At 43.3% G+C, this 26,067-nt stretch overlaps 1 protein-coding gene across 4 annotated transcripts in view; it reads left to right on the top strand.

Moving 5' to 3' along the window:
* Positions 1-25,995, top strand: part of fchsd2 (FCH and double SH3 domains 2) — a 34,363-nt gene extending 8,368 nt beyond the window's left edge. The window contains exons 4-22 of one of the 4 annotated variants that reach the window (XM_086125217.1): positions 8,258-8,337; positions 8,657-8,801; positions 9,037-9,170; positions 9,316-9,370; positions 9,575-9,703; positions 11,967-12,089; positions 12,391-12,486; positions 13,208-13,282; positions 14,266-14,382; positions 15,326-15,430; positions 17,161-17,250; positions 17,382-17,444; positions 18,865-18,999; positions 19,203-19,286; positions 19,416-19,593; positions 20,991-21,211; positions 21,881-22,073; positions 22,172-22,240; positions 22,389-25,995. In XM_086125217.1, the coding sequence (XP_085981343.1) occupies positions 8,258-8,337; positions 8,657-8,801; positions 9,037-9,170; positions 9,316-9,370; positions 9,575-9,703; positions 11,967-12,089; positions 12,391-12,486; positions 13,208-13,282; positions 14,266-14,382; positions 15,326-15,430; positions 17,161-17,250; positions 17,382-17,444; positions 18,865-18,999; positions 19,203-19,286; positions 19,416-19,593; positions 20,991-21,211; positions 21,881-22,073; positions 22,172-22,240; positions 22,389-22,579 (2,283 nt within the window). In that variant the 3' untranslated portion in view covers positions 22,580-25,995. Of the gene's footprint in view, positions 1-8,257; positions 8,338-8,656; positions 8,802-9,036; positions 9,171-9,315; positions 9,371-9,574; positions 9,704-11,966; positions 12,090-12,390; positions 12,487-13,207; positions 13,283-14,265; positions 14,383-15,325; positions 15,431-17,160; positions 17,251-17,381; positions 17,445-18,864; positions 19,000-19,202; positions 19,287-19,415; positions 19,594-20,990; positions 21,212-21,880; positions 22,074-22,171; positions 22,300-22,388 lie in introns of all 4 variants that reach the window. The other 3 variants (XM_086125219.1, XM_086125218.1, XM_086125220.1) reach the window with 3 other exon arrangements.
* Positions 25,996-26,067: the final 72 nt, after the last annotated feature.

Below are 26,067 nucleotides of genomic sequence, written 5' to 3'. Positions count from 1 at the left end.
ATTTTTGTGTGGATTTCTTTGCAACGCATCTCAAAAAAAAGATGCACCGTCATCATGGAAGACATCACATGACATGTCAGCATATGGTGTGAGATCTGAGTGCAGAATAGCTCACTTCAACAAGCATGGTGAACGTGTTTTCACACTGTCTCAAATAAATACATACACAGCAGGTTATGTGATGCCATGACTGCATCTCATTTAGCATTCCAAAACAGAACAAGCAGGTGTGTGACAACAGTTCAGAGTTTCTCCCATGTGCTGCTGCACCAGTGCCGCTCTTTCAACTAATCCTGACACCATACACTCTCACTGCCAGGGTTTTGGCGGTTTATCACAACAATTTGTTTTACACCGAGTTCTTTTGTAAATGTAGTCTTATAGTAGGACATGCCACCATTGACCTCAGAGATCACGCGTTCATTTCAAGGGTCACCTCAGCAAAGATGCTGCTAAAAATAGTACCTGGTACCATCCTACAGAGAGAAAAAAAATGGGAGATCTTATATAGTGTATCATCTATCTACAAATATTGTTCACCACACAAACAACTCAATGATGCGCTCTATCTTTTGCTTTTAAATAAGCTCACACAATCCCCAGAATAGAATGACCTTTATATACATTAGATACATGTTCGCTGCGCTCAGCACCTTTGGATTCAGAATAGGGTCCACATGGCTACTCCTCGCGACCCCTTTTTCTCACACCTTTCTCCCTCAGCACTGTCTTTTTACCCTTAGAAGTAGTGGTTGCCTAGCAACAAGCCCCTATGGGATTCAATTGATTGCCGACTTAATTTTGTGTGTGTGCCTGCCTGTTTGTGTGGAGAACACATCCTGTGTTTGCACGCACCCTCATGTTATAGTAGAGCAATACCATGTTGCCCCTTTGCCTCTCATCACTGTCTGTACACGGTGCTCAGCTAGTTGGCATCTTCCTGTTCACACCTACAAATTACACTCAATGCAAACATGAATTCATCCGATTAGCAGATGGAGTCATAGAGAGGGGAGAAAGTGAGAGGGAAAGGGGAGACAGATTAATAGGGTGCAAGCCTTATGGGACAAGTCGTTTCACACAGAAAAAACTGTATGGGGGGGATGAAAAAAATAGAGTGAAAATGTTTTTTTTTTTATCCTTTATTCCATCTGCTGTATGTTACACATAGAGGATATTTGACAATAAAAGCTGACTTGACTTGATTTGACTTATCCTGGACATGTCAGATATTCCCACAGAATTTAGAACTGCTTTTAGCTGGTCCCAAGATTAGTCTACTCTGCCAAATTGTTTGATGCACTGGGCGTGTTTGAGAAAGAGAGCGAGAGAGAGAGAATTGTTGTCCTGTGTTGCTCTCCCACAATCAACATTACTGGCATAGTTGTAGGCTGGGATCATTCTTAACTGTACTCCCCAAAAAGGCCAGCATGCTGTGTGGCTGCTGCTTGAGTGGATGAGGAGAGGCACACGCTCGCTCCCTTGTAGCCAACCAGATACTGTGTTCCTCCTCACATGAAAGGCATATGGCGTTGGCATAGAGAAGTGCACACAAGGACAGAATGGAAATACAATCAAGTATATTGAGGATGTTGAGACAGTTTGTGGCAGACAAACACCATGGGCCCTCTTTTGGTAGAATGGTGCTCGTGCACTCGGCATAAAAATGGGCGTAACTTCATTTTCATGCCAGCACTAGTCTAGTGCACCGTGTTTGGGGCCGTGTTGCATCTCTCTGGGCAATCCGACACACGGAGTTGCCTTGCCTCTTACTCATCCGCTGATTTGGTCAGAGAAAGTATTCTGCACTCAGCGTAAAGCCAGGCGCATTGTCAGTTTTGTGCCGAGGCGATGGTCTAGTTTAATGTGTTTGTGAATTTGGTAGATGCGCCACGCTTCATTGAGCGTATCTGCCTTACCCCAGCGCAACTGCATATTTGGTTTCAAAAAGTAGACAACATTTTAGGCTGGCTAAATTGAGGTCTAGTTTGCGGCACAGGTGGTCCCATGTGATTTTGGTGTATTTGATTGAGGCCCAGGCAGATGCTCTGTGGAGCTCCGCGGGTGTCCGTGGTGGACGTCATGGTATCATGCTCATTCATAAATATGACACCAGTGTGGAGCAATCCCTCTGAATTATTGTGGAAATCAATTCATTGAATGGACTGTAATCATTGCCATTTTATATTTTAATCGAAATTTGATGATCATAATCAGTCTACTATGTGGGATGAAGCTCTCGCAGCACTGTGTTTGATTGCTCTGCACCGGGCACTGCAGAACCGACTGCCAGAGGCCAGCAGGCTGAACAGCAATGTTCCAATACTCCAATTTTCCATGCGTGCGAGCAGTCACACGAACTCCCTGAGCATCCCTTGGACCACAGTAAGCAACATCGGACATGCACACGGCGGCCAAAGCAGTGTCTCTCATACCTGAGCTCAAAACTAGTTACGTGATGTCGATAAGTAACAACAAAATTCAAATTAGCTATACATCAAAATGGAACAAATCATTGAATATAAAATTGTTCCACGAATAAAATCTGCCTTCGTTTGTGACTTTCATTCTATCTTACAGGTGATTTTAAGAACAATGAAGTCTCAATGAAATTTGTAACAATACGGTCCCACTTATAAATAATGGAAGACATCAGAATCAGAATCAGAATCATCTTTATTGGCCAAGTATGTAGAACACACAAGGAATTTGTCTCCGGTATAACACGCTGCATTAGTATCATCGTAAACAACAAATCATTGAACCATTTTAGAGTAACCAGTAGCAGTATTTGTAGTACAAGAAGAGTGACTACGTCAGTGACTGTTTAAGGAGTTAATGGCTAGAGGGAAGAAGCTGTTTAAGTGTCTACTGGATTTGGTGCGCATGGATCTGTAGCGTCTGCCTGAGGGGAGTAGCTGGAAAAGGTGGTGGGCAGGGTGCGGGGGATCCAGGAGGATTTTCCGTGCCCTTGTCTTGATTCTTGCAGTGTGCAAGTCCTCAAGAGTGGGTAGGGCGGTGCCAACGATTTTTTCCGCCGTCCTAACTGTCCGTTGAAGTCGGATTTTGTCCTTTTTTGTGGCGGCCCCAAACCAAACCGTGATGGAAGAACACAGGATTGATTCGATGACTGCCGTGTAGAACTGTCGTAGCACCTCCTGTGGCAGGCCATGCTTCCTCAGCAGCCTCAGGAAGTACATCCTCTGCCGCGCCCTTTTCAGGATGGAGATGGTGTTGACTTCCCACTTCATGTCCTGGGAGACTGTGATTCCCAGGAACTTGAAGGTCTCGACGGTTGACACGGGGCAGTTGGATAGTGTGAGGGGCAACTGTGGAGAAGAATGTTTCCTGAAGTCCACGATCATCTCTACAGTCTTGAGCGTGTTCAGCCCGAGGTTGTGTCGGCTGCACCAGAGCTCCAGCTGCTCCACTTGTTGGCGGTACGCAGACTCGTCGCCGTCTTTGATGAGACCGATGACCGTGGTGTCGTCAGCGAACTTTATGAGTTTGACAGCTGGATCTGTTGAGGTGCAATCGTTTGTGTAGAGAGAGAAGAGCAGTGGAGAGAGGACACATCCCTGTGGGGCTCCAGTGCTGGTGGTGCGTATTGATGATGTTGTTGCTCCCAGTCTCACCTGTTGTGTCCGTCCCGTCAGGAAGCTGAGGATCCACTGGCAGATCGTAGGGGACACACCGAGGTGGAGAAGTTTGGGGGTGAGGAGTTCCGGGATGATGGTGTTGAACGCAGAGCTGAAATCCACAAACAGAATCCTTGCATAGGTCCCTGTGCTGTCGAGGTGCTCGAGGATGTAGTGCAGACCTATGTTGACCGCGTCTTCCACAGACCTGTTTGCCCGGTAGGCAAACTGGAGAGGGTCCAGCAGGGGTCCGGTGACGTTCTTTAGGTGGTTCAGCACAAGGCGTTCAAAGGACTTCATGACCACAGACGTCAGGGCGACAGGCCTATAGTCGTTCAGTTCCGATGTTGCCGATTTCTTGGGAACTGGGATGATGGTAGACTGTTTGAAGCAGGATGGGACCTCACACAGCTCCAGAGATCTGTTGAAGATTTGTGTGAAGACCGGAGCCAGCTGGTCAGCGCAGACTTTCAGGCAGGAGGGGGACACTTTGTCGGGCCCCGCAGCTTTCTTGATCTTCTGCTGCTTGAAGAGCCGTCTCACGTCCTGTTCGTGGATCTGTAGTGGAGAAAAAGAGGGTGGGGGGGTAGATAGAGTAGTTTCTGGTAGAGGTGGGTGTGAGTGGGAAATGGGGGTGTCCTTTTCAAATCGGCAGAAAAACATGTTTAGTTCATTAGCAAGACCCTTATTGTTCACTGTTTGGGGGGATGGCATTCTATAGTTAGTGATTGCTTTCAGGCCATTCCATACAGATGCAGAGTCGTTAGCAGAGAACTGGTTTTTCAGCCTCTCTGCATAGCTTCTCTTAGCGATGTTAATTTCCTTTGTCAATTGGTTTCGGGCGTGTTTGTACAGTGCCCGATCTCCACTTCTAAATGCGGCCTCTTTCTCTTTCCTGAGTTGCCTGAGTTTGGGAGTAAACCATGGCTTGTTATTGTTGAAGGAGCGGAAGGACTTCGTTGGTACACACATGTCCTCACAGAAACTGATGTATGATGTTACAGTGTCTGTGTATTCATCCAGTGTGCCCGTTGAAGTTTCAAAGACGCCCCAATCAGTGCAGTCTAAGCATTCTTGTAGAGCTAGCTTTGCTTCATCTGTCCATTTTTTCACAGTCTTAACAACCGGTTTAGCACATTTGAGTTTCTGTCTGTATGTAGGTATTAAGTGGATTAAATTGTGGTCAGAAAGACCCAATGCTGCACGGGCGACCGATCGGTATGAATTTTTGATTGTTGTATAGCAGTGGTCTAGAATGTTGCCTTCTCTGGTGCAACAGTCGATGTGCTGCTTATATCTGGGAAGTTCACGGTTAAGATGTGCTCTATTAAAATCGCCCAAAATTATCAGGGGTGACTCTGGGTATTTTAGTTCGAGGTTGTTTACTTGTTCGGCTAGCGTTTGTATCGCCGTGTTAGCGTTAGCTTGTGGCGCAATGTAAACACCGATTAGTAAAAAGGAGGTGAACTCACGTGGCGAGTAGAATGGCTTGCAGTTTAAAGACAGCGACTCCAGGTCCGGGCTGCAGTGTGCGTCGAGCTTCGTGACATCAGTGCACCATTCTTCGTTGATATAGAAGCAAATCCCGCCACCTTTCGATTTCCCTGATAGCTCCGTGTCGCGGTCGGCTCGGAGAAGGCGGAAGCCGGGTAGATGTAGCGCGGAATCCGGGTGGCGGTCACTGAGCCAGGTTTCAGTGAAGCAGAGCGCAGCAGAACGTGCAAAGTTTTTGTTGGTCTTTGTGAGGAGAAGAAGTTCATCCATCTTGTTTGGCAGAGATCGTAGATTAGCAAGATGGATCGATGGGAGCGGGGTTCGAAATCCGCGCTGCCGGAGCTTGACGAGCACGCCGGCTCTCTTCCCCCTCCTCCGGCGGCGTTTCCATGCTCCGTACAGCGCAGCCGCTCCGCTCGCGATTAGCTCCGAAAAACCTTGTGGGTTTTCGCGTGCTGGTGAAAAAAGACCGAGCGTAGACTCCCCAATGCGCAGCAACTTTTCCCTCGTGTAAGTAAGCCGCTCAGGGTCGCCAAAAACTAACGAAAATGACAAAAACAGGGATAATACTAGGGAGCGTGTGACCGAGGCTGCCATACCTGTCGGCGCCCAAAAACTTCATGTAATTAAAAAAAAACACACACACATTTCTGAAACATTTGAAAGAGTCTCATTAAAGGGGCTCATAAACGACGCCCATGTTTGGACTTCCTGAATGGAGCAGTCCATGTGTTGTCTACGTCAGTGGTGAGTGTGACTATATGTGTGTCAATGTATGCTTCAAACTATAGTAGAACAACTGAGTGTGCACCCTTCCACTACTAAAACTGTAAGGGAGGTGGGAATGGTGTGGTGTTCTGTTTGTAGATTGAACTTGTGGGGAAATGAAGGAATGAGTATAGAAATGTGTTTGTGTGCGCGCTAGCATCACCGTGTGTGCCGAGAGGGTCAGAGCAGTGCGCAATTGCTCACGCGTGCGGTTTAGAGGGAACACTGCTGAACAGTCCCTGTTGTGGGAGTGTTGGAACCCTGGTGATCATGGGTGATCCAGCCATTTGTCTGAAATATCCTTGACCGAGGGATGTGCCAATTATTTTTTCTGTACTCCTCACTACTGTCTTGAGAACTCTGTGGCTTTGAAGCCAGCAGACCAAACGTTGATGCAACTCGTCAGCACACTTTTGATGGTTCGTCTTTAGAAACTAGTGGGGGTGGAGGGCGTGCCCTTCTCAACCGACACAGGAAGTATAGTTGCTGCTGCTCCTTTTTTCGCAAGAGCTGTGGTGTTCTGTGTCTACACAAGATTGTCCGTGATCTGCACTCCCAGAGTTTGGTGCTTGATATGAAATGTGATCGTGTTTGTTCTTTTGCTGTCATCACTACTTTCCTTTGTCTTGTTGACATTCGTCAGCATGTTGTTGGCGCAGTCCTACTCCATCAGTTGCTCCATTTCTCTTCTCGAGTTTTCTCATTGTCGTCACTGGTGAGGCCCAACACTGTTGTGTTAAATTTGCTCTATCTGGCCTGAAAGTCATGGGTCATAAGGGTGACCAATAGTGGGCTCAGGACGCATCCTTGAGGAGAACTGGTACTTAGGGAGATCGTGCTGTCGGTGTTATTCCCCACTCAAACTGGCTAAGGTGTGTTCATAAGGAAATCACACATGGATGCTGACACCACGGAAGCTAATTCGCTCAGACATCATCTACCTTAGGCGTCAGGTTCTACTGATAGCAAGGGGTGAGCTTCCTTACTTGGATGTTGTTCTGTGCCTAAACACATGCAGAATTGTTCAGCGCATCTTGCTGGTCATCCAGGGTTTCTGGTTCACCCCAACGGTGATATCAGTCCAAACAAAGAAGAAGCAAATTGTGATGCATTAAACTGGACATGTGAGCCTTGCATTTGGCTCTTCCAAGACTGGCTGCTGTCGATTGCACATTGTGGCCGGCAACTTGGCTGCGGGTTCAGTGCAAATCCATCAAATTTGCACAGCATGCATACTCGGCTTAGCATTGCCATGCAGCGCCATGGGGAAAATCCCAAAGGAAATGTAAAGTGTCTAAAAAAACAAAACAAAAAAAACATCTCAGTGTAGACGTGAGACAAATCACTGTGTGTAGCATGTAAGAGTCAATTGAGTTGTTTTCTTTATATTAATGTAGCTGGTTAAAAACACAATTTCTATTACATAACTCTGTTACATCATTGAAGGCAAACTTTATTACGCTAGAAACTTTAGAAACACAATTTTGAAGTTTCATGAACATTAATTAACAGTTATATACAAATATGATGAAAGAAATTCTTGGAAATGTGTGAAATGTATACTTTTTCTCCATTTGACTTCACATTCTGATCTGAGGAAATTCAGATGTCTGAGTACACAGTCTTTCTGGTCAAAACAGGGTGTGTGTGATCGGTAGTCCGTGCGTGCGTGCGTGCGTGCGTGTGTGTGTGTGTGCGTGCGTCAAATTGAATACTTCCACTTTAGCCTGACCACACAGGAAGGCCATACATGTGCTGCTGTGGTAACTTGAACTCTACTGTAGTTTGCCAGGTAATGCCAGCAGCATTGACAAGAGGATGGCGGGAGCAAGTGTGTTGCTGAAAAATAAAAATTACCGGTACCTTGAAGCTACAATACAATATATGATAACTATTTGAATAACATATAACAAAGGTGTATCATTGTGTTGAGCTTCCAGGTACGGCACACATAAATCCACACAGATACAGTATAAACAAAGGGAACCGTGTGTGAGTCTGAGTTGTCGCGACTGACACAGTGACCCACTGTAGTAGATGTAGGCTGCACACTCTGCAGCCCTCTAGTTTCTGACTGGTGCAGAGACTGTGTACGGGATAACTGTGGCCGAATTGTTGCACATGGCGGGGATATTCATTGTTAGAGAAACAATCTTAACAGGGTGAACAAGTTAAGCTGGTGACTGATTGATATGTATTGAACAGAGGTGCTCAGCACAGAATAAGTGGGCTTGCTTAAGTGGATCTTCCATCCACCCTTTTCCAGATTTGTTCACACAGAAAATGAGGCTTTGTCTAAAAATTGTGAAAATAACGTGTTTTATGAAATAATAGCATCTTTATACTTTTCTTATTAGGCTCTGCAGAAGTTAGCAAGCCAATACCTCAAGAGAGACTGGCCTGGAATCAATCCTGATGAGCAGAGACCAGACTTCAGGTCAGTGGGTGTCTATTCAAATACCGGTACAAACCAATTTAATTCATGGTATATGTGCAGATTAAGATTGCATTTACAGCAAAACAAGTCCAGGCCCTTTCGGTGTACTCTGAGTAATTATTCTTTGTTTCATAGAAAGACATGATGATTTTTAGCAAATACAGCAATGCAAAGGTTCATGAGTCACATTAAGTATCAATTTATATTCTTGTTCCTTTGCCCTAATTTGAGAGATTAAATTATATTACAGGATAACTTCAACATTTGTAATTATGTGTCTAACAGTGCACATGCCATTGTGTTTATCCTGTCCAACCAGGAATGTGTATGCCGTGTGGCGGTCCTACTTAGAGGGCACGATGCAGGTGAGCCAGTCCAGACTCAATGTGTGTGACGACTACAAGAGTCAAGTTTCAGATCCTGCAAAGACTGTCAGACTATACAAGGAGCAGCAACTAAAAAAGGTGACTACATCCTAAAATGTAAGGACGACAGAAGTGGGGCGATGTGGCTGAACTTTGGGGGTTTTAGACTACCGGTATCTAAAGCTCAGTGGCGACACTCTGAACTCTTTGTAAATTATCTCTGCTAGTACATGAGTCTATACGCTCATCATGACACACTTTAACATGCGATTTACAGTATGTTGAAAAGTGCTTTTCCTTACTTATCCCTGATGTTTCTTCTCCCCTGATAAAGATCATCGATCAGTTAAGTGGCATTCAGGCAGAGCTGCAGGAGTCGGTAAAGGAACTGGCAAAAGCCAAGAAAAAATACTACGATTGTGAGCAGGTCGCCCACGCAGTAAGAGAAAAGGCGGATATCGAAGCCAAGTAAGTGTGTAAAATTTTAAGATAAAAAATACTGGATGGATTATTTTGATTTGAATTCAATTGGAAAGCCAAATTGGCAACTAGAGGAGCTAAATTAGGTCAAAACTGGATGCATTGATTTTTGATTATTGCCCTCTCTGTTTAGGTCTAAACTGGCTCTTTTTCAGTCAAGAATTAGCTTGCAAAAAGCAAGTGTAAAGGTAAGACCGTTGATATACTGTGTGTTTGTGAAATGCGCTTTGTAAATGAAGCTTCCTTGCCTTCTATTGTCGGTATTGTTGGAAAAGGCTGTGCAACATTTTCAGCTGTTTTGACTTTGCCTCTTGGATGAGCCCTAAGAATTTACAATTCATGGAGAGACTAAAGTGAACTTTGAAATGGTGTCTGTCATTCCGTCTTCTCAGTTGAAAGCAAAGAGAAGTGACTGCAACTCGAAGGCAACACAGGCCAGAAATGACTATTTGTTAACATTAGCTGCTGCCAACGCTCACCATGACCGCTACTACCACACAGACCTGCTCCACTGCATACAGGTATTTGTCAAAATGATTTAAAGATGTTTCAGGGAATCCACCTTAGAGCTCCTGACTCCTTAAATCCATGCACTTCATGTTTCATTTCGTTTGTAGGCTATTTTATGTTCATAAGGGCTTCAAGGCAACTCGAGTATTACTGCAATGACATATTCTTTCATTACATGTGGCTTAAGAGTTTTAGTCATGTCTCGTGCTTGAGGGAATTTCCAGGAAAGAAGCACTTTGAATTAAAAATCAACTCAATCTGAGAGGAAAAAAAATCCCCATTCCCTTCGATGTTTGCGGCAAAGGCGACTACATCAAACAAAACAATGGGGTTTTGATTTGGTTGGGGCAGAATTGTTCAATTCAAGTCATTTGAAATGATGGACAGGCATGAAATTGTAATCTTTGAGGGAGCTGCTGCATCACTCATCTTTTCGCTGCTAAACTTTAATTTCAAATCCGCGAGGAAACACATACGTACAAATAATAACGTCAAAGCATTTCTGAAAACTTACCTTGAGATATGTGTTGAGTGTTTGTGAAATCAATTCAATTTCTGGAAATACAAATTCATATCTATATAAAAAAAAAAGGTTCACTTCACTGGAAAAGCAAGTACTTACACAAGCTATGATAAGGTACTATTTCAACTGATCAGCCTGGGTTCCAAATGGGGTGGGCTGACTTATTTGGGTGACATCAACCACTGCAGGTGGCTCATTGATGTCGCAAATTTATCATTGCCATGTCATTGTAAAACCGGACAGGAGAAAATACAGTTCATGCATCCACAGTCACCCATTTGCTGCCACGATCCATTTGCTTCTGATAGGGTACAGTATGTTCACAATGCAGCTCAATTCAGATGTTTTTGCCCGTATGCAACATTCTGCTCTGCTTAATTCATATCCCAAAGCTGCAACATTAATCAGAATGGTGTGTATAGACTAGTGGGGGCACGTAGAACAAATTATTGTTAAGAAAAATGTTGACTTGACTTTCCCATAAAAAAATCAAATAAAAAATTCAACACTAGTACTGGGAAAAAGTACATGAATGACTTAGCCTTCAAATCTTTCAGTCTATAGGATTTTATTGTCACCCCTCTGTTCAGCTCCAATTTCAATGTCTGTGCCCCCCACACCCATAAACTCAAGCCTAAGGTTTCCATGAGCATCGACACTATGAGGCACTCCTGAATAATAAATCAGCAGCGCCGAGTGACAGAAGGCTGCAGGGGATTGTGCATCTACACAAATACAAGAACATGTACACATACGAGCGAATGCGGGGCAGTGCCAGAGGAAAACAATCTGCTAGTTATTTCTCTCCTGCGCTTGTAAGTTCACTCCGTAAACACATCTTGTGTCCCGATGTGTCATCAGATTCATCTCTTAAACCGATGCACACATGCAAGTCAACTCACAACCTCTCTGCTTCTGCCTCTCCGCACTGTGTTTATTTCACATGCATCCATTCAACCCAATCACACACGAGCAAATACACTAACCCACTTGCTATGATTCGGGTATTTTCCTGGAAGCTGACTCATTTCATTTCAGTGCAACTGCAAATGGATGAAAAAAAGGTGTGGGAAGAAGAAAAAACAGGGAAAGGAGATAAGCATCAAAATAAGGAACAATTAGAATGAAGTCAGCCCACCCATAATGACATAACTTCCTTTACATTTCCTTTATATTCCATTGTGTGTGGTCATGCACACTGACGTTGGTATGAATCATGTTTGAATATTTGAAATTGTGTTTTTGAATTGACATATGAACCCCCTTACCCCTTCCTGCAGCTGTGAGAACGAAATTCAAAACACACACACACACACACACACACACACACACACACACACACACACACGCACACAGATGACCGCCTACACTCACACTTTCTTTTTCTCGCTGCTTGCTTTCACCATCAACTCTGATATCTGCCGAAAATTTCACTTTTTCTCCTTTACTCTATCGCTTTCTGATTTTTATTTGTTTGTGTATCTTTTTATTCTCTTCCTACATGTTCTATTTTACTTAGCTCCTCATGGAAACTACGTTAACACTTCATTCAGAGGGTCACGCTTCATCCAATGTGTTTACGCCTGAATAATGATTTAATGTCTTCAATTGAACACGTTCCACGTTTGTGACTAGTGGGTGCGTGAGGCTTCAAACATGCAATGTGAATCAAATGCGTCATCTGTATTTATTTCTAAGGATTAAGTAAAAACCAAGTATCCGTCATTGCTGTTATGTTTTCTCTCCTCCAGGCCTTGGATGGCAGGATCTACGAGCATGTGAAAGACTACCTGATAGCATTGTGTCGCACAGAGCTTGAAGCCTCAGAAGCGACACACAACACCTTCCAGTTCCTGTTGGACAAATCGACCAGGGTGAATAAGTTCTTTTTCACTCATTTTTAACATCAGAATTCTGTAAAGGTGAAAAAGTATACATTAAAATTTAAAAAATGCTGACCAAAACCAATGAAACGGTGACTTTTCAGAGGATGTGTTACAACTAGGCAGTTTTCGCCACCAATTAATAAGATATAGTGTCGGCGTTCAGCGGTCATTGTACTGTAGTAGGGACACATATACAGGGGTCGGGCAGTCAGTGAACGTATTTGGGCCAAGTGTCCCATTCTCATCATGGAATGCTCTAATGCAAAATGTACGTGTGTATCGTTATCAGATAATACAAGAGTTCAACCAGCAGTTGTTCATGCAAGAGAACCCAGTGTTCCACAAAGCACACGACTTCCAGTTCCAGCCCAGTGAGTGTGACAAGGTAGGAGATGGTGAGCACAACGTTGTGCTAATGTGCTGTAAAGTACGCTCATGGTCAAACAGCAGGAGCCGTTTTTTTTTTCTTCTGTAAAATCCATCTTACTGGCACACATTCACGCACGAACACATCATTCACCAAGTCGTAAGTCATATCCTGACACATTCTTTTGCTGTGGCATACAATGCGACATTACACTTTCTTCAGTATCAGTTGGATCACTGAATAGAATACACAGAGAAATTAGAATCTGCAGTTTTTGAGGCGGCTCACTTATTCCATGGAAAGTTCCCGTTTTCTTTGGACACTTTTTTTTTTTTGATGAATTGGCAGTGATAATTGCTTTTCTATTTAGCAATAACGGCTTGGCCATTCAATTGGATCCTGGATTCTGTTGTCAATAGATCAAAGTTGTCAAAATAATGCAACAGTAGAAACCTGATGTCTGAACACACATTACTGTAGCTCTCCTCCTCATCTTTATTACATGAAATTTGTTATATTAATTTCCACGCTATTTCTTTCATTCAATTAGTATTCTCTTGAGTTTTCGAGAACACTTTTTTTCCCCAGCAGCTGAGCTCCTTAACATAGTATTTTATTCCTTTCCTGTGTCCTCCTGATCCTACTTAACCTCTGCTAACACGTTTCCCTTAACTATTCCTTCACTTACTACTCCTTGTGTTTGTGTGCTTGTGATCCTGCTCTTGGTTGCATGTGCCAGACTCTGAGCTCGGTGCAGCAGTTGGTGGACATTGAGCCTTCACCCGTCAGTGCCATGAGAATGACCCTGGCACAGGTAGCCATAACCGTTAGCAGTCGTGTCTTTGTCGCATTCAGAAGCCACGGATCATCATTTTGGAGCCTTTGGCGTCTGCTCTCACGCTCCCATTGTAACATTTCATGTCACGTGTGAATTATTGCATCTGCTAGCTGGGTGAAGTGAACCCGATTGTACTTGGAATTTCAAGGTAGGCTTACTAAAAACACAAGAGGTTCATTTTCATCCACAGAGCCTTGTCAGTTATTTACAGTTTCAACAGTTTCACAAATCACATGAATACAGTATATTTTCCATGAACACGGCACATACTTACAGTTGTGAAAGACAATGCTTCACACTGGATCAGTTCGAGTTATATGAATTGCTCCCAGATGAAACATACCTGAAACAAGGATTGTAATTCACCACTGAGAATGTATTATCCCATGGCGGTTTAAATATGTAAAACCGGGTGTTGCCTATGGCTCATAATATACCAGAGTGAAATAACACCTCTTTTCTCCCCATAATACGCTCACTATGAAGAACTAGGATGCCAATTTTTATCACAGTTGAGATGCAAAGAGGAAATTCATTTTTTTTTGTCAGTCCCCACACTTTACCAAGGTGCAGTCTGTTTGTGCTTAAAAACAAACAAATCGGTATTTTGCATGGACATGCAAACAGATGATGTAATGCTCTACTGAAGAATAATGCATTATTTCCCCCAAGACTCGCAATTGGTAGTAAGCATAAAAATGTACAAATAAACACTGTGTTTTTCCACACATGTGGTTTTGATGGCGGTAAAATAACTAGCAGCTTTGCAGCACATCCTCAATTTCGAACAGGAGATAGAAGAAATGCCTTTCTTCCTCTCGTTAGCAACATGAACAGCTTCTGCATGTTACAAATCCTGTTTCAGTTTTCTTGCTTTTGTTTCTGTTCTGTTTTGCATTTGCGTATGTTTGCCTGTGTGTTTATTCTGCCTGCATGATTGTGTGTGTTTGTTTTGTTAGAGTCGTCAGCTGGAGTCAGAAATGGGGACCACAGAGGAGCACAGTCTGAACAAAGAGGCCAGGAAATGGGCGACACGAGTAGCCAGGGAGCACAAGAATATCATCCATTACAAGAGAGTGAGACATTGCAATGTATTGTGTGCATAACATACATTATAAACACTTTATATTAATGTATCTGCAGTTAATTTGGGTAATTCTTTTGAATATTGTGAGTAGTTGGAAATGACAAGGGACTGTCAAAAGACTTTCAAGAGATGATAAAAGACGCATTTTCATTTCTTTTTTTTTTTCCAAATTTTGAGAAAACATTTCCTTTTCATAAATTATTCGTACTGTTTCGAAGTCTAAATCGAAGTTGCTGATGTCCGCCAGAAACCTCTTGTCACAATTTGGTCAATTTCATATCCTTTTTTCGCTCATCAATATTATTGGTGGGCCGGCACGACTGGTCAGTTGGTTAGCACGTTCGCCTCACAGTGCAGAAGTGCAGGGTTTGATTCCGGTCCCGGCCTTCCTGTGTGGAGTTTGCTTGTTCTCCCCGTGCCTGCGTGGGTTTTCTCCGGGTACTCCGGTTTCCTCCCACATTCCAAAAAAAAACCATGGCAAGGTAATCGAACACTTGAAATTGTCCCTTAGTGTGAGCGTGAGCGCGGATGGTTGTTTGTCTATGTGTGCCCTGCGATTGGCAGGCAACCGGTTCAGGGTGTACACCGCCGACTGCCCGAAGTCTGCTGGGATAGGCAACAGACCCTTGTGAGTATAAGCGGATTAGAAAATGGATGGATGGATAGATGGACTTTCCCTGGCTGCGGACCAGTCCAAGGTGTATAGCAAGCTCCAGTACACCGGCGACCCTAATGAGGTCAAGGGGTAAAGATGAAAAGATGGATTCCGAACTTAGTTGAGTCTTTTAACACTTTCTTGTGTCATTTCCAGCCAGAATATACCCTTTCACCAAATAAAAAAACATTATTTAGCTCTAGAATCATTCCATACTGTATATTAAAACACAATAAATCATGATTTCTAGTATATGTTTTTGTGTGTGTTTATTCAGTCACTGGAGGAGTGTGAGAGTCATGGACTGCCCCCCACCGAACAGGGCAGATCGGATCTTGAGATGAAGATCGAAGAATCCAAAGAAAACATACGCAAAGCTGAGGTTTGTGACTTTTTGTCCCCTACAGACCCAACACTTAACGCCGCATGATGTTGAAAACATTTTTGCAGCTGTTATTTACTTAGAGGTGCCTGAAAAGGACCGACAGTTAAAAGGTTCACTGCAGTCAGAATACTTTCTATTTTTGCTCTCACATGTCTGACACCCTCTTCTGGCAGTTTTTCACAAATGTCTACTTCACCTGACAAGAATATACTATTAATAATGTGCAACCCAACGTATTGCAAACACAGGTGGTGCAAGAATCAGCTGTGTAATCACAGCCCTTTTCACAATGTCTCCTGCTGAAATTGTCTGTCTACTCTGCATTGCCAGCACTACCTTGATCGAGCTTATACATATTTCATGAAATGGCTGCATTGTAGAGCTCTTATCAGAGCTTTATAAAGGAAACGAAAGTAGTACAACTTGCATTCATCCATTTTTCACGATAGCATTATTCACATAATTATAGCAATTTTCTCTCGGATCCACGTTTTACGACTGGCAAGTGTGAATCACTCAAAGGAGTTCTCCGTTGTATCAATCTGGGACTGCTTCAATGTGGTCTGCACAATGGCAACTTGTTCACATCATCTGCAAGTGGAGCTCTTCTTGCAGTTTCTTATAAATGTACTTTACCCGCGGTGATCTCAGACTTCATCGAGTCTGTTTATGCTTCCGCAATGTAGACCGTGTGCCTCACCTACACTGAATTCAGAGGGAATAAGAAGAGCCACTTCGATTGGCTGGGAATCAAGACGTCTGTGTTCACTCCCACAATGGCGCAAACACCCATTTCCAACCGCGCCTGTCTGGGAAAATATACCAAAAGCGAGAAAACTGCACCCATGCACACAGCTACACTGCATTTTATGCTATACTTATGCTGGGCACAAAAATAGGTCTTTATGTTCTTCTGTAGCATTTGATCTATGCCTACAGAAAACAAGAAAGAGCGTGTTTATTAAGCAGCGCTGGAGCGCTGTCAGTATTTGTTTGCAGTCAGACATACGCACTCTGATCCACCAGCATTCAATGTGCTGTGTCAGCACGAGAGACAGACTGAAGGAGCAGGTAATGAATGAGGACAGCAATGAAATGTAGAGAAGACAACAAGAGGATTACAGATGAAGGGGAGAGAGTTGAGCAAAAGAGGCTGGCAGGCAGGGATTTCCTACTGTGTTTTTATCGCTTCATCATATTGTCTCATTAGTAAAGAAGACAGCACATATGCGGTCCTCATAGTGCTGGCAGCTCATTAAAAGTAAGTTTAGAAATAAAAAGTGAGCTGTCTGATTTTAATACATTATCCCTTTGTAGAGTTTGACTTTGATTGATTACAAGCTGTTGGATAGAGCTAAATGAATTGAATGGCAAACAACAAAACTAATTGTGGCATAGCCGATATGCAGTATGACACAGGTCACAAAGTTCAACAGATCATACTCACACCTTTTTGACTCTTCTTGAAACAATGTTTATCTTGCAAGAATCAAAAGTTTATGCTGTATAATGTATCAGTATATGTTGTTTGTCAGTGCCAGCTTCGAACTGTCTAATATTCTTCCAAGTCTTCATACAACTATCCATTTACAGTTCCATGTTACCAATTCATAACTTGCTTCCTCTTCATATCAGGAAAGTAACAAGTATGTTCCGGCAGATCAGTGTGTACTGTATAGCATATATGTTGGATGGGTGTCACAATCGTTTCCTTTCTTTCCTCAAAGACAATAAAGTTAAAAGCAGAAGCTCGCTTGGACCTGCTGCGGCAAGTGGGCGTTGCTGTGGACACCTGGCTGAAGAGCGCCATGAACCAGGTATGATCCAGTCTACCTACTGAATGCGCATTGATGGTTCTTGCTGCATGATTTGCCTTCATTCTGTATACATGATGTCGGTTTGGGAACGCTTGTATGAATTCCACGTTTCACTCTTTCTGTGCATGTAGGTGATGGAGGAGCTCGAGAATGAGCGCTGGGCCAACTGCACTTCCCACGATCCCTCACTGTCGGTGAGACTACACCTCACTCTCATTGTGTTGCTGTTCTCTTTGTCAAAACAGCATGTTCACTCCTGTTTGAAGCTGATGTCGTGTTTCTTTTATTTATAAAGGGCAGAAATTGTGTACGTTCTATAGCCCTAATATTGTAGAAAATTTTAAGCAGGTTCTCCTACAGTCTGTTGCCCCAACTGGGACATTCCTTTGCGTTCTGGCCTGAAATGTTCAGAAATGAAGACTCTTTAGACTGGCAACCAGAGGCTTTCATTTTTTATGATTTCATGATAAACGACCCAGCCAGAATAGCTCTCCTGACAAATCGCCTCCTGAATGATGCAAAGATAATTGATTGATCTCCGCATGGCCTAATTATCTGTCTGACCAGCCAGCCTATGAAAAACAAGCACATAAGTAACTCATAAGAATCAATTTCCGGAGCAAACTTCACAGGACAAAAGATGATCTCTTTGCAATCATTAAAAAAAAAGATCATGATTAAAGTTACAGATTTATCTTCCGGTCATCAGACATAATAATGCATGTGTCTTTGCGTGCAGACTTATGAATGGGGATGTTGTTTTTCTGGACTCATGAGTGTCATGAGTCCATCACAAACACCAGAGTGATCCTCAGTGGAAGGATGGAGAGAAAACCCGCGAACAGCGAGGGAGTTGAGTCATAGATGATTATAACATCGAAGCGGTATCCGGGGAAACATCACTTTGATCCTTTGTTTTATTTGACTTTTGTAGACCTACTTTTACAAATGACCAATAACTGATTAGAATTTTAGAATTGGTTTAAAGGTTTTAGGCTAATTAGAAGAACAAATTTATTCTTCAACATAATTTCTTGCATCTGCATTATCTTATGTGATCTTCAGTTTGGAAATCTGTTGCTCTACCATAAGCATGACATGATGATATGAAATGTATGCCAGTTATTGAAAAATCATAACAAAATCGAAAATAATAAATCGTTTTTCTCTGAATTTAAGTGACCTGTACACATTTAACTTCCAACACTCATGTATTATGTTTACCGAGTCAATAGAAATCTGATAACTGAACACAATAGCTTGGGAAAGGCTAAACACACACACACACACACACACACACACACACACACACACAGAGTACATACCGACACAAAGGTGAAAGCACACATGCACACAAACATTGTGGGCAGGTCAGCGCACTATGGCGGCTCCTTCTGCCACAAGGTCACATGACCTTCATAGAAGCCAGTCAAAGGCTTTCATAGCAAAAGTGGGAGAGGCTAGACTGCGTCATTCATCCACGGCTCTCCACCTGTATCGAAAAGTGCATATCACCTCACAGGAAGGAACGGCTGAATCATTTTGAACGGGGGAAACTGACAAAATGTCTCCTTAATTGTTTTTGACTTGAATCGGGACCTGTGTTTGTAACAGGGTACAGTTGACTTGGAGCGTGAGGACGGCGACGAGTGTGAAGAGAATATGGAGGTTTTTGACGACAGCAGCTCCAGCCCTTCAGGAACCCTTCGCAATTACCCACTGACCTGCAAAGTCCTCTTCTCATACAAGGTATGAAACAATGCGGGCAAATACACACAATGCTACGAAAACATTTCCTTCGAGGACCACATTTTAGTGCAGAACTGTAAATGTATAAATGCTATGTCAGCAAAAAAGTCATTGTGTGAAGCTAAAATGTTCAGGACGTGTTGCTCAGTTGATATTTCTGTAGCTCGAAACACCATCACACACCGTCTCTCCTTCCGTGCCAGGCTTCTCAGCCAGATGAGTTAACCATCGATGAACAGGAGATGTTGGAGGTTATTGAGGATGGCGACATGGAGGACTGGGTCAAGGTGCGCGAGTTCACATGTAACGTTCACAACAAATGAGCGTCAAGTTTGTGGTAACAACAAACAAGATGCTATCTCTTCAGGTGTGTGTGGGTAGTGGTTGAGTGTGGATTTCTCATTTGTCCTCCACAGGCTCGCAATAAGACAGGCCAAGTAGGTTATGTTCCTGAGAAATACCTCCAGTTCCCCGCGTCCAACAGCCTGCTGAGCATGCTTCAGTCACTGGCAACTCTGGACGCTCGGTCACACACTTCTTCCAACTCAACCGAACCAGAGTTGCTCTCCGGCTGTGTCAACGGCGATGCTAACAGTAAGTTTTATAACCTTGTGAGCAAAATGCCTTTTGTTTGGACTTCATCTGTAATTTTAAACTCAACTTTTCTTGAATTCTTTTTTTTTTTTTTTGCCTTCATGCCACTATCTAGAAAGACATCAGGCATACAGTCCTCTCCAGCTATATGGTTCACTTACTGTGGTCCAGCTGCATTACAGATTTATTTTTTGGGGGAAAAGGTATTCATCGGTATTTGTCTTCTGTGCAAGCCCCGCACTGTATCGCAGTAATCTGCACTTTTTAAAAGCTTTTAAGTGTATACTTGCTAAATGTAAAGGCCTCACATAGAGGAAATGAGAGCCGCAGTCGAGAACGCTAAATGTGAAACGCAATTAGCACATTCACTTGGAGCTGCTGTCAGCCCCATCACATCAAACGTTCACACGTAGACTTGCTGACATGTCACCACACCAGACCCCACCTCTGAAAGGCTCATATCCAGCACATTGACCCGACAATAGGAACTGTATTTTCGAGACGTTATATGTTTGCATTATTTGTATCTTCTCAAATATATTTACAGTGTTTTTACTGTGCGTTTAAGTAAGTGTGCGGGGGTGTCAAACCGTATAAATGGTGGGTCTAGAACGTATCCCTGTGATTAATTGGTGTTCACTGTACTTAGGTTTTGCACTACATCCTGACAAATCCTGTGTTTCCACCGTAGTGTAACGAATATGGCAACAGCTGCGTGGCCTCATAGCACCGACACAGCATGCCATTGAATACAACAAAAAAGATGAACGCAATACAATGGATTGCAGTGTTCGGACAAAAACAAAACAAAACAAAAAACTAAAACACACGCAGTCCACTGAAACACCTTGGAAATAATGAGACTGCTGAAATGCATATTGACACGCGACTATTCTTCTGGGACAATGTTCTTCTGGCCATTGTGGCTTTTTCTTTTCTCAACAAAAGTGCACCAACAAGTTTGTCACTGCCGTGCATCCAAAGAGAAGAACACGATACCTACTGTATGACAAACAGACGCTGATTTGCTAGATCTGACCTTTGATATCTTGAATCTATGTACAGTAAAATCTCAATCACTTCAAGGCAAAGAAATTTGCTCCCTAGTGTCAGAAAGGATAAGCAAAGCACCGAAGAATAGCTAAGAGCAAAACATTGGACTAGTCTGAAATGGCCTTCTACGAACCCTGATGTAAATCCTATCTAGCACATCTCCAAGGAGCTGAACCCTGCCGTCGAGAAAAGGCACCCTTCAAACCTGAAACAAGTTGCTTGCGCCGTTCACAGTGAAAACACGAGCCATAACAGGATTCATTGTTCCAAGAAGCTGCATCTAGAATAGCTTTTCCTACTGTGTGTCTAATTGCTGTCCATTATCCCCCCCCCACCCCCTACAGTGGTGTATGTACGAGCACTTTACGATTACGAAGGCCAGGCGGAGGAGGAACTCTCCTTCTCGGAGGGAGCGGTCATTCGCCTTTTAAGCCGTGACACTCAGACCGATGATGGTTTCTGGGAGGGGGAGCTTAACGGAAAGGTGGGCGTCTTCCCCTCTGTTTTGGTGGAGGACTTGACAGAGAATGGAGAGACTGGATTGGGAGGGACCACTGACATACAGGTAAAGTATTGCTTGCACACTCTTTGTGTCCGTTTGGTTATTTAGGCTTTCTGCATTTCGGCACAGCACAAGGCAGTGATTTACTTTCTAAAGTAAATGGGATGTCTTATGTCAGATCCAAAACATAACACACACACACACACACACACACACACACACACACACACACACACACACACGTCATTTCTGCACAACTGAAGGTGGTTTTATCAGTCGAGCAGCTTATCCTACCGCGCCAATCTGCTTTCATCATGAATGTTTGTCCTTTCTGTCAGCAAGAGATTCGCGAGCGCTGCCTTATAGCTGCCGTGCTCTTGCGGTCCGCTGATGAAAAGAAAACTGACGCTGCAATCACTCTTATCTGTGGCACTGCCCCATTAGAGTGACAGGAAGGATACAGCCTCTCCCCTCCCAGATGTCTGTAGACATAACACCCAACAAGTTAAAAGAGGGGAAATTTGAAATGTGTCGTGTTCACCGAATCTGCAGTGTGTACCTGCACAATCCAATAGCGCTCTACACGATGGCAAACTACAGTCGCCGTAGTTTGAAAACAAGAACTGCTTCAAATGTAAAGGCTGAACCTAGTGATGAAAAAAAATCCAGGTAGCTAGGTTTACTATCTCGCAATTTGTAATCGTAGCTGCACTGATTTCCTTCCACCTTTAGATTTCTCCCACTGCAAAGCTGCCGTCATCTCTTCCACCTCTTCCGCTGTATGATCAACCTTCCATAAGCCCTTTCACCAGCCCGGAGAGCTCGACTCCACCGTCTCTCCCACGCTCACCCTCTGCTGCACTCAACGGGGATCATAAGCTTCCCCTGCCCGCCTCATCACACAAGTCATCGTTAAACACCACCAGTAAGCAATACAAGCCACACCTTTCCTGCAGTAAAGTAACATGACTGCACTCCGAACGGGCTTTTAAAATGAATGGAACCTTGCTCTTTTCTCTTTAGATCAAAATTCTGGGAGGAGTCCCGTGTCACCCGGGTTTCAAACACAGCCGCCTCGATTCCCCCCTGAAGGTGGTCCAGGCAAACTACGACCTGTTAGTATGCACAGTAGGAAAAAACAACAGTGGAACGTATGGATGGATGGATATCGATTTAAAATGTTTTCGCTCAGGCTGACAACCTAAAAGGCTCAGTCTTACATGCTCTGTTTGTCTCTCAGGTGCGTGCCGCTCCTCCACCACCCAAACAGCAGTCTCGCCGGCAACACGGGAAGAGCGACAAGACGGAGGAGGTGGAGATTACGCTGGTGTAACTGAGACGCAAGATGGCACGCGGTTAGACGCACACTCCCCTAACATGATTAACCGATGGCAGCCTAGATCCCAGTGGCACCGCTCTGACCTGAAATAACCTGATGAAAACGGAACTGAACCACATCAAGCGAGCCCGTCCCCAACTCGAGCTACCCCTCATTCTCTTTTATTCTCAAGTTGTGGAAGAAGGAAGAGAGGAGTGCGGGGGAGGCAGGCTTTCCAGTTAAATTTCCTCTGCATTTGCTTCCTAATGAAGTGCAGCAGTAGCCTCCCCGACGGTCCCTCTGCGCCCTCCCACCTCTTTCCATTCTTGCCTTAAAAAAACCCTCACCTCATTGGGCGGAGCCCCAATGCACACTGAAGAGGAGTAAGGGGAGGATGAGGAAGAATGTTTGCAGAGGGAAGGAAGGAGTGTTGGACAAGTGTTTCTGGCCTTGTAAAGCTTACTTCCATTTTCTTTGAAGCTGCAAAACTGCTGTTTGACTGTGACACATAAATGATTGCGTGTGGAGACTGGAGCAAATGATTTGTACGTTACCACCAATCTGTCAATGGAATACGGATGACCTCCATCACTTAATGAACGTGATCAGATCTGTTTGAGTTCTTGCAAACCTGACTAGGATTCATTAGTACTTTGCATCTTACATTTGTAGCCATTGGCCACTTTCAAACTGACCACCAAAGCGGGCTTTTTCCTGGCTCGCTGTCAATATGCATGTCACCAGTGTATCATACGCGTATCATGAGCACATAAGAAGTGAATCACTGCATGTAAAAAAACAAAAACAGTTTTACATGAGTCTCTTCACACTATTTACATACACAGCGTGTATTTCATACTTTGATTTTTTACATTTGGCTTTGCTAATCTTAAGCAACAAGAACAGAACGCTGGTGTGTGCTGTTTATAACAGGCAAGAAAAAAAATGGATATGTGTGACTTTTTTTTCATAAGAATTTGACAACCCTCAAGATGATCAAATGCTAACGTTCCAATGTTTAAAAAAAACGTGAAAAAAAACCGCCTGCACGTGGACTTTGGAATTCTTAGCCCATGACAATGTCAAATTTCCTTTCATCAGCTGATTGGTGGTAAATGCAAAGTATTTCCCCCAAGTCGTGAGTGAATTTACAGAGGCTTCATAAAAAGTAAACTTCGGGAGAATAAGCAAGGATATCCCAGCGCTTATAGTTCTCGTCATCCTCCAGTACGTATTTCATGTGTATTAGTACAGTACATTACTGTTGTCGTAGGAATGTTTCATATAACAGTACTCGGCTAAAGGAACGTCATATTTTATTCCTAAAGGGCATTGTAAATATAGTCGGAAGGAGGGCCCGCAAAGACAACTGGAAGGAGATGAGAAATGGAAAGAGAGAAAGGAGAGGCTGGATCCTGCCTTCTGCTCTTCCCTCCAACTCTTTCCCCATCCTTTGTTTCTTCCCCCTCTTAACTTTTATCTCACGTCCGTACTGTTCATTGGCAGTGAGTGCAACCCGGTGGCCGTCATTGTATTCACATGAGCGTGCTGTATGCAGTTATGTCATGTTACACACCCGTTATGTATCTTCCTTGGCGTCGCCAATTGGTTGAACGCCGATTGACGTTAAAAGCACCGAAAGACTGATTTGATATTGAATTTGTTGTCATTGTAATTATACAGGGTGACGGGAGTGACGGTATTTCCCGCATAGAGGTCAACTGCGTTGTTGTTTTTTCTGGACTGCTTGATTATGGAGCGACAGATTCATCGGCATGAATCGTTCTCTCACATCTGCTCATCCCCACCCCCCTTGTGTTTTTGCCTCTAGCGGCACAAATCATCATTCTTCATCAATTTCTTCCCGTGTTCGACGAGTGCTGGCTAAAATAGAACAGAAGCGCCCAATGGACATGATATTTCAAAGGGCGCTAAGTTTGACTCTCTTGTGTATCTCACTCCAAGCCCCTTAATTAAATACCCTTCAAGCCTTTAAAGTCCTTGCCGAATGGCAGCGTAGCACTTTTATTTATTTCTACACCCCCTGCAAAGTAGTAAGTAGCGCCTCTACTTCAGAGCTGACACTGGAGTCAGATACTCTGTTCATTGGGAGTCTGTGGGGACTCCTTGGTTTCATTGCGATTGATGTTTTCGTTTCAATTTCTTCCAAACGGCACTGAGGAAGACGCAGCGGCAGCCCGATGTCTCACCGCTTCTGTGCACACCAAAAATGAAATATTGATTTCACTTGACATTTTCTTGTCTGACAGTGTCGCTTCAATATTTGAGTGTAGAAACTAACCATGACAATGTTTCCTTGTGTTCGCATGAGAGATGGGGAGAACGATCATTTGAGCAATATAATTGGGTGGGATTGATTGGTGATTAATCTTGAAGCCTTATTGCGGTTGTGCTGTCTTTTTTTTAAGATAAGTTTTAGATTTCTTGTGTTCAAACAACACCGCTTATCCCATCAGGGTAACCGAATATAACCCAAACTAGTTCTGTCAAATGCCTCTCCATAGCCCAACCAACAAAATGTGGAACCGGTTTCCATAAGAACATGTTAATTCATTTTTAATTTTTGGCATTTAAGTAGGTTTTTTTTGTTTGTTTTTTTGTTGTTTTTTGTTTTTCCCCCATTCCGAGTGCAAACGCAAACACTGACATTTACAAAGACCACTGTATAGTGATTATCTAAAAATGCTAGCCAGGAAAAAAAAAAATCAGTGCTGAGACGGCATCAGAATTTGAGAAATGATGAGTATTTAATTGAACTGCCGGTGTTTGCAGCTACACTTTTTTTGTTGTGTTTTTACTTTGGACAGACAAACGGATAGTATAGATGCAGTTAAGACCTGGGATGGGACTAACATTGGTCAAAATGTGTTACTGCCAGAAATAGATTCCCGTAATTCCTTTTTTTCATCATGAACATGTTGAGTAGCAACCATTCTGGTTGCCAATGGCTTCATATATGTTGGAGTCTTCGATCCAAAACTTGTGTTGCCCTGCTGTTAGAAGTAATCCCGATCGCAATCTTAAGTGGTGTGCGGTCAAGGCAACGAGCACGGCAGCCTCCTCCTTGATTTCTCTGAGATCTTAATTTATTATATGGTCTTAAAACTTGTTTTGAAGTTTATCGTTTACATTGGCGTCCCTCAGAAGCTTCTTTTTTCAAGACTCAATCGGTCTGTTGTGAAATGTTTTGTTTGCGGTTTCCATTATACAAAGACTAGTTTTTTATTTTTTTTTTACTTTATTTGACCAGTCCTTTTTGTTTTGCCATAGTGCATAATTCTTTTTTTTATGTTGCTTCCACCAGTTTGGATCAGCAGCACACTTTCTTTTAATTACTGATAAAGTGGTCGAAACCACTGGCCTTCTCTCCGGTCGATTGTTGCCATGGTGACAAATAACGAGAACGGGTGCAGATGTCTTTCTGCATAGTATTATTGGCTGTACAAAAAGCTAAGTTTGTATTTATTGTGTACAAATGTTAATTAATAAAATAATATTGGAAAAACAGCGTCTGCCGTCATCTTATTGTCCATCAATGTTTGCCTTCCCCACTGTGGAGATGCGTGTGCACCACCTGTTA

This window comes from Hippocampus guttulatus, chromosome 12 (assembly GCF_054856545.1).
Source record: "Hippocampus guttulatus isolate MCC_2025c chromosome 12, RoL_Hgut_1.0, whole genome shotgun sequence".
Lineage (NCBI taxonomy): Eukaryota > Metazoa > Chordata > Actinopteri > Syngnathiformes > Syngnathidae > Hippocampus > Hippocampus guttulatus.
Note: the sequence above shows the minus strand (reverse complement) of the source record. Positions and strands in the feature narration are given on the sequence as shown.